Below are 9,068 nucleotides of genomic sequence, written 5' to 3'. Positions count from 1 at the left end.
GGAAGGAAGGAAGGAAGGAACATTTAAAGAGCACATTTCAGTAGCAAAACTAGTCAAAGTGCTTTACCTGAGAATTTTATTGCAGTGAAATAAAATTAACACAAATAATCAAAGAGAATTCAAATAAATAATTAAGATGAGATAATTATGTAAATATAAAAATGTAAAGTTGGACTGGAAGCTGACGAAGGCCACTCTAAACAAAGACGTTTCCAATCCTAATTTAAAGCACTTTATGGTAAAGCTAAACAAAAGGCTGCTTCTCAATATTTGGTACTTTTGGGTATGCAGAAAAGATTTGAGCCTGAAGACCTTGAGAAAACACAATGGAGGATATTGTCAGAAAATAGAGACCTATTTGCAAAAGTTACTTCAGGTTTAGAAATAAGACTTAGGAGACCTAGAATTAATACCAACGTAATCTAACAACAAAAAAGGCCCGTTGTCAAAGGCAAGCATAGATTCAGCACTCGCTACTTACCCCAGAGCAAAATCACTTAAGGGAAACAATAGTTTCTGCTAAAATAACACCATTAGTTTTCTCAGGCAAATCTTTTAAAGTGTTTCTACATTCTGTTAACATCCTCCTATTAGATCCACTTTAAAGGTGGTGGAAATTGTAAGGCTGAATGACAACATAAAGACTATTGACATTACCACTCTAATCTTAGGCTAAAGTTGTTCTGGACAAGAAGAGCGGCGGGCATCAACAAATCAGTAGCTGGCTTAAAGATGGCTGAGTTGGCTATTCTTGTATTGATCTGCAGGTGAGCAGCACAACGCATCAATTTCTGATCGATAACTATGATATGAAAAAATCTAAGAGGTAATTTAGTTAAATACTTGAAACCCTTGCATTACATTAGTATAATAAAGGTACATGGTGTAACCAGAGCAGTTTAGCGTATGTTAAGCCTTCAACAGAGCTTTAATTTTCAAACTGCAAACTATTTCCAGGATAAATCATATGTAATAACTGTCAAAACTGACCGTGTCCCGGAGGCTGTCCACCTGGAACCACTCCAGCAGTTTCCTGCCAACGTCCATGGGACTTGAGAGGAAGGTCCTGTAGGTAAGCAGGAAGTCCTCAATGTAGGTGGGGTCTACCACTGATGGTTCCTCTACCAGGTGCATGATCAGACGCTCTGGGGTGCCCTGGAGATAAACACGTACATAAAAGACTTAAAGAACATGCATACAGCAACAAAAAATGTTCATGTTGCACCCCAAAACTAAGACACTAGTGCACAATAGGGAAGCAGATGGAAAAATATTCCATAGTTTTACTTTTTAACAAATTAAAAACGGAACATGCTCATCACTTTAATAGGTAGGACCTAAATGTAAAGCACTTTAGAACACGCTGGTGGCTGTATTATGCTTTGGGAATGATTCCTCTAAGTTGTACAGGGAGATAGTAAGTGTAAATGAAGAGAGTGATGGGGCTCCTGTAAATACAGGGGAATTATAGAGGAAAACCTGTCAGAGAAAAGATTTTAAACTGAGCTGGAGGTTCACCTTCAGCAGGACAGCAGCCCTAAACTTAACAGCCAGAGCTATGATGACATGATTAAGATCAGAACATATTTATAAATTATTACATAAGTTATAAAAAGTTATTCTCACTTTTGGATTGTTACAGTATGAATCAGGCAGAACTGAAATGAATGGCGTACTTAAAGGAAGACTTAAATCTAAACTGTGTCATAACTCGAAAAAAAATGCTTACAGACTTGGCATCCGGTGTAAATGAACTTCTGATTTTTGGAAGTTTAGTAAGCAAAAAAATAAAAAAACACACATTCCTCTCTGGATGTGCAAACTTAGGAGATTAGGGCTGCAACTATTGATTATTTCGCAAATCAATTAATCAGTTGATTATTTTTCGATTAATCAATTAATAATCGGATAAAAAAAGGGTTCTTTAAAGAAGTTTTTTTTTAACAAAATGAAACAAGGAGACACTGAAACGTTTCCACTTAAGGAGTTCTGGATAGAGCATATTGGACGAAAAAGCTCTTATCTTAAATGCAAAATGTTGATATATGTTTTTACCATTTGTATATAATTACTGCTTTAAGTGGGTCCCTCTGTTAGCTAAAGGCATATCGTACAATCCCTTTACTTCTTTTAATGATTCATTGATAACTAAATTAGTTGCTGATTATTTCAATAATCGATTAATCTGATTGATTGTTTCAGCCCTAGTGGAGAAAGATCTCTAATGGGTTGTAGATGGAGCAGTAGAAAAAAAAAAAAAGGGGGCTCTACAAAACGTTGATTCTCAGTGATTGAATAAAATCAATAAAACCAATTTCAGTTTTTTTTAACTGCAAAACTTGATTACAATACCTTTTTTTTTTTTTCTGTGACACAGAAAACTGATTGAAACTGAATATTGTTTGTATAAAGTCCAAAAAGAATGAACACATTCTTGAACTAAACATCCAAAACATGCAGGTACATACATTTTAATATACAGGAGGTTAACATTAACAAAGAAATGTCAGAGACAACTAGTGATCATCAAAACAAGGACACACAGAGTCACTCATATAAACCTAGTTTAGGGTAAAGCCACATAGCACCAAAGAATCAAAGCTTTTAGTTTAGAATAGAACTTCAACATCAATACAAAGCATTTAAGATGCATCATTTTCTTTCAGTTTTTCCAGGTTTTTTAATGTCCCCACAGCAGCGGTTTCTGCAGGAAACGACTTTTGTGACTGGGGAACAGAAACTAGAAAATGCGTCTGCCTTTTGTTGGACACAAAGAGAACAAAGTTGGAGAAAAGAAGCGGAAAAGCAAACACTTGTGAATTGACTCGTCTCCACTGGATATGATTTAGAGCCGACAGCTTTTCTTTGGAGAAGCAGCAGCGAGGATCATTCAGGCCCATTAGCTGATCGATACCTGGCTGCCTCTGGAGCTTTGGGGATTGGATCAAAGGGTTTCAGAAAGCATCTCAGCTGACAAGAAAATACTCCAGCAAACAATAAACTGCTAGTGGTGCTTCATAACGATTACTGAAGCCCATGGAGCAGATTTAATGCAGCTGATTTTTAAGAAACTGGCTGTAAAAGTCATTAAACTGAGGTTTGGACCCAATATTGCGGTTTCATAAGCTTATAAACTGAAAATGATTCTGGTTGGCTGTGATTCCATCCTGTATCTATCTAACCACAGGAGACATTATAGTGCCACAAACCTTGATGACTATGTGTCCTTTCCTGGTGCCACTGCGGTCCAGTTCGCGGTGCTCCTTCACCATTACGATCTCCCCCTCCTCTTCAACCTTGTGCGTATTCTTCTCCACATGGTTGAGGATGCGCCAGTAGTCTTCCTGAGCGATGCAGACGAACTGGTCGAGGACGACATGGGGACAGCGGATGAATTTGTAGTAGAGCAGAACATTGCTCTGCACCACGTTTGGATACTCGGTGAACAGCAAAGAGGAGGCATGAGAGTGAGCAGAGTGAGGCATGAGACGGACGGACAGACAGAGGAAGGAAACGTCCAAACGCGACGACCTAAACTAAAGCGAGCTGACTAGGAAGTAGATGAGGTCCAAAATCATCTCAGTCAATCCAACCATCCATTATCTCCCGCTGAACTTGAAATCTCTAAGACATGACTAGAAGACTCGCGGGGCTCCTCTTGACTAACTCGTCAATTTCTGCATGTGTCTCACAAGTTCTACCTCTGCAACTTCCTGTTTATGTGTGGTAAGGAAATGATGTGCACAGGAGAGGAACTGGTCAGTGTGGAAAAAGGGACCCTCTTTCTATTGAACCTTTGTTATCTCAACCAAAAACAAAAAAAAAAAAACACTGCTGTTACTAAGGTTACTAAGCATGTAACTAAGATTTTGTTGCCAAAAAGAAAAATAATGGGCGTTTAAAAATAAGAGAGCTAAGGGGAAATAACCGAGTAGTGTCTACTAGCTGTAGAGGAAGACGTGGACTTGAAGAAGAAAAGCAGAAATGAAAAACAACTCAACGTTGGCCTTTTTTTTGCTCTGGGATAGACTTTCTTTTTTTACTTTAAGCAAAACAGGACTAAAATTAGAGCTATAAAAAAAAAACTGCTGTACAGGAACAGTTTATTCTTGCTTATAAAAGACGGAAGCATCAAATCATTTATTTATTTTTACTAAAGGAAGAAGCAGTCAGACATTTTACTGATGTCAGCAAGGAGGATAAAGTGAGAAAAAGCGAGTCGCAATATGTGTGCTTTTTATCACTTAGGTGACACTGCGCAGCAAACCAAGTGTGATACATTAGATATGTCCACAGTCTATTGCAGGATGTCATCATTTTGTCGGAGCAGGTCATAAAAATTCACACTTAATCTAACAGTTGATGGAAAAAATCTTAAAACACTTAAGTCTCCTGAACTGTTAGCATGAAATTGTTGAGTTGCTGTGAAACTGTAGATGGTGGTATCTTTAGTTTTCTTAAATATAGCTTAACTCTTAAAGTTTAACCTGCAGCAGTTCTCAAAACCCTGAACCCTCTTCTAGAGATGCCCTTTTTGATATTGATTTTTATATTGATTTTTACACTTCGTAAGGTTTCGGATTAACCTTTAGCAAATATGCAAGTTTAACGATAAACAACAGTAACTTTATATAAAATAAAAGTGTATACTTGAGCAATATCTAATGAAAACATAGCTCCTTAAATACAAGTTATCAAATTATAACAAACATTTACTAAATTTAGCAACAGTTTTAATGAAAAAGTTATTAATTTTAAAAGGATATATCAAATAATTGTCTAGTTTTTAAGACTGAAATTAATGTTTAAGCTGAAGCTCAACTTTGTGCGCATGTTAACAGGTGGGAGATCAAAACATTAAAACTAAAGCAAACCTTTTTCCTTTTAATGAATCTGCAGCTGATTTCTAAAAAGAAATGATTTGTGGAATTTGCACGACAGAAAACCCGTTAGTATGTTTGTCTTGCATTACCTGACAGTCATCTCCTTTGGTGCGAACCTCTCCGTTCATGTACTGTTTATCCAACGAGGGTGAGATGCCGAAACTGTTCCCCATACACAGAGTCTCGGTTCTGGCTTCTGGATGGCTGATCTCCACAGCTCCATTCAGGATCACATACCAGTGGTCGAGCTGCAGACAGTTCAACAAAACCACCTGGTTATAGTGTACTGGTGAGGTGCTGGTGAGGTTCCAACACTCAATCACATTAAAATAAGTCTTTAAAATGCATTTTTAACAATATTAACAAGCATTCACAAGGCTGCATACTGGCTAGGTTGTTGATTTTTATGATTAAAATCCGAAGATTTATGGAAAAAAAGTAGATTTCAAACTATATTGAAGTTTCTGAGTTTTATTTTTAGTTTCTTCATTTCTGAGGGTTAAAAAATATGACTGGAAGGATGGTAAACTATTGGCTCCCTCTGCAGTCATACATGATATTTCCTTCTCATTCTCACCCCTAAAAGAATTTCCAACCCAACTGTGTAGTTCTCCCTTTCTTTGCCCGATTCCTTTCTATTTCTGTCATTATACCTCAGGTCCAACTTGCTTTTTAACGGTGATGAAATGGAAATAGAGGAGGGAAAGAAGGCAATCGACCAGAGATAAAGAACACAAAAGTTGCTGAGAGGCATTTTTGTTCCATATTATAGATCATTTGGATTTATTTATTGAATATGTTAAAGCCTCCAACAGAAATAATTAGCAACTATAAATTACATTAAAAGTAAAGAATAAATCTCTTTTTTTCTCAGCACATCCTCTCCCTTTTGACCAGGACAAAACCACTTTAGAGTCTTTATCTCCCTCTCCCTCTGCCAAGTCGTTTTGACTTCTGAGTGGAGCCAAGAGCCTCTCTTTCACATTCACCATGTGGAGCCTCAGAGACACTGTAGGAGAACTCGCCATCAATCGACCTGACAGGGAAGCGCATGGACACAACTGAAGCCTGTTCAAATATCCTTTTTTGTTTAGTTTTTTTTTTATATTACTGCAGCTGATATTTCTCCCTGTTTTCTGACCTAAATTAGCCAATTCAATGTCATTTATTGGCCCCGTCTGTTAAAGCGCTGCTGTGTGGAGGCTAATGGATCTCCTGTTTCTCGGCCATGTAACTTCATTAATTAGCTCTGTAGTAATTGACAAGGCTCACTTGCTGCAGTTGTTCTGCACACATCAGCTGCTGTGGCTTAGAGCAAACGAGCTGAAATGTTTCCTAAAGCTGTGAACTATTGTTTGCCTCATGGTGCTAAGAGTGATATCACTGTTGCCATTAAGACAGTAGCTCTATTGAGGATTCATGTAAAAACTACAGAAATAAAGGAAATATTTTCTAAAGAAATCTATGTAAGAATAACGGTTTTAATGATTCACACACAATTACATAAAACCTTGTTGAAAACGTGCTTAAAAAAGAGCAAACCTGATTTCTGCTGCAAACTATGAGATGATTCAATAAAGAAATGACAGGTTTTTATTTCTGCCCAGCATCCCCTTCAAGCATCTTTATACAAAGATGGGATTTTTGGAGGGAAGATGATAAAAAAAAAAAAAAAAAAAATCATCTACCTTTGATTTTTAGACGACACTGAATCTGGAACTATGAAGTGAACTGAGGCTAAGGTTATATGACCTGTGTCCACATTATAGGACCAGACCATATGGCTTAAAAATACATTCAAGGATTTTTTCCCTCAACCAAATTCAATTAATCGATATTTTTTTCCCTTAAGTTTTGAGAGGAGAAAAATGAAAAATAACAATAATTTAAAAAATAAATAAATAAATCTTTCCCCTTCACGAAATTACCTGGATTTGAATTTCAAAGAACTTCAAGCTGTGAAACAATGAAAATACACACTAAATGTTTGCAGCTACTGCTATCATGCAGTAAGCTACAAGGAGATATATGAGAACTTAAAGTAATGAACTGATCTCAATCTGAGCTTTGAAAGCCTAAAGAGTGGATTGGTGGAAAATAATAAAAAATATAAAAAAAAAAATTTAATCTTCATAAACAGATTTGATTAATTATCACCCTGATTAATGGCCCAGCCCTGATATAGCTACTGACCACACTAGGGTTTCTATCAGCACATGCATAGGAAGTGCATAAAGAAGTTACTTTAATGATAATCTATCTTGTGCGGGACCATTTCAAACTCATTTTGGGAAGTAACTCTAGTCCAGCAAGTAGAGATTATTTCCTTAATATGCAGAGAGGAGAATCAAAGAGGAAAGCCACATCTATATATGGCTGGTTATTAACTTGGGTTGGTTTTAAGAGAGGTGATTTATCCGTCTAACATGTGACCAAACCATTTTAAAACAACGACTTTTTATGTGTTTCCTAACATTTAAATTCCATACAACTTTATACTTGTTTGCTACAATGGAAAAACCTCAAAGGAGGACTGGAAAATACTGAGCTCCTGGGACCTAAGTCTTTAGTTTTATTAGGATTTTGAGTTTGAAGTTAAATTTGGCTAAAATGTGAATCTGAAAACGTTCCTACCTCCTGCTTGTTGTGCAGGATGATTGTGCCGGACTGCTCCACCACCTCAAACACCATAACGCTGCAAAGTTCCCGCCGCACAGACATGGTCATGTTGGCGAATGCAGGCAGCTGATGCATAAACTCCAGCAGTTGTTCTGTTAGCAACAAAAAAAAAACATTAAAGAATTAAATAGCAACATATTCTAATATAAGGTTTAGATATTTCCACTAACCGCACAAAACCAAACCCTCTAAACCTGACACTACACCGAGGGGTTTAAAAAAAAACGATAACTGCAACAAAACTGCAAGAAGTTTTCCACCTTTAAAGATGACAGCCGGAGCAAAGAAACACTCAGGCACCAGCGTGTATAAATCATAAAGATGGAATCCCACAAGAGATGTAGAATTTGTCTCTGTGCTGCAGCTGAGAACAGAGTGACCTTGATCCAAGCTGCTGATATACTCTAAGACATTTTTTCGTCGCATCTTCACTGCAGTAATCGGATGTTTTCCTGCTCTCTTTTCTTTTTGGACTCTACTTGAATTTGTTCTTTTTCAGATGCAAATGACAATGAGAAGAAAGGAATTTATTTTATTCTGCAAAGCAAACTCTAGAGTACATTATGCAGATATAACTGTGCATAAGCCCTCTACCACCACTGCATGTCAGTGATAACGATATAATCTGAATTTAAAGTTAATTTATGTTGACCATTTCATTATAAATGCTAAAATTAAGAAGGCTGACCATATGAGGACACAGATTGGAAATCTAATCTTTAGGAAAATCTCAAGTATAAGGCTGTTTTGGATTAATTTTCTTCTCCTCATTATGAATCTCCACAGAATGAGCTGTGATGGTTCCAGAGAAGGCCATGAAAAGGCCAGACCCCAGCCTCCCTGGCAGGCACACAGCAGGCCGCTCTGAGCTCTCTGATGTGGTCACCTTCTTCCCCAGGACCCTGCTGGCTTTCGCTAATGAGGCCGTTAATCTGATTGCCTGCTTAGAAACACATTAGAAGGACAGTGCTGCTTAGACAACTCAGCGGGGCTTTTAAAGGGGAGGGTAACTTTTACAGCTCCTCTGGGGGCTCTCGATGAGTGACGGACAAAATCACAAAACAAGCAACAGAAGAATCAAGCGTGCTAAAGAATGACAGCTAAGTTAAAGCAGCTGAATTTCACGTGTTTAATGATTAAATAACTTGATTGAAATCCAAAGTGAGTTTAAATCTAACAAGGTAGAAGAAAAATACGAAATGAAACTGACCAATGTCGTCATCGTTACGGTCGACTGGATCCTTTTCCAGACACTCCCTGACCAGGTCCCGGCCCAAGAGAGTGTCTGAAGCTCTCTCCAAGTCCTCATCTTCCTCCTCTTCTTCCTCACTGTCCACTGGAGCCTCTGGAAGTCCTGACAGGTCTACATCTCCTAAGTCACTCTCTGTGGCCTGAAAAAAAAAAAACACAAAGTGGTCCTTTTTTACAATCACAATAAGCTTTCACAATTTTTTTGCACAAACGGGAAAAATCCCTTTATAAAAGATTTTTTTGAAGCTGAAAAAG

General features: G+C 37.5%; 1 protein-coding gene across 14 annotated transcripts in view; it reads right to left on the bottom strand.

Moving 5' to 3' along the window:
* The window catches only part of LOC107104672 (rap guanine nucleotide exchange factor 6-like), a 170,093-nt gene that overhangs the window by 39,898 nt on the left and 121,127 nt on the right, over positions 1 to 9,068 (bottom strand). For all 14 annotated transcript variants that reach the window (XM_015404769.1, XM_015404779.1, XM_015404794.1 and 11 more), the window contains 5 exons: positions 8,773 to 8,953; positions 7,518 to 7,654; positions 4,973 to 5,131; positions 3,210 to 3,362; positions 991 to 1,155 (listed from right to left, as the gene is read on the bottom strand). In XM_015404769.1, coding sequence (XP_015260255.1) covers positions 991 to 1,155; positions 3,210 to 3,362; positions 4,973 to 5,131; positions 7,518 to 7,654; positions 8,773 to 8,953 — 795 coding nt within the window. The remainder of the gene's footprint in view (positions 1 to 990; positions 1,156 to 3,209; positions 3,363 to 4,972; positions 5,132 to 7,517; positions 7,655 to 8,772; positions 8,954 to 9,068) is intronic.

The sequence above is a fragment of the Cyprinodon variegatus genome, unplaced genomic scaffold, assembly GCF_000732505.1.
Source record: "Cyprinodon variegatus isolate N-32 unplaced genomic scaffold, C_variegatus-1.0 Scaffold36, whole genome shotgun sequence".
NCBI classification, from domain to species: domain Eukaryota; kingdom Metazoa; phylum Chordata; class Actinopteri; order Cyprinodontiformes; family Cyprinodontidae; genus Cyprinodon; species Cyprinodon variegatus.
The sequence above is the reverse complement of the archived record's forward strand: the minus strand, read 5'-3'. Positions and strand labels throughout refer to the sequence as shown.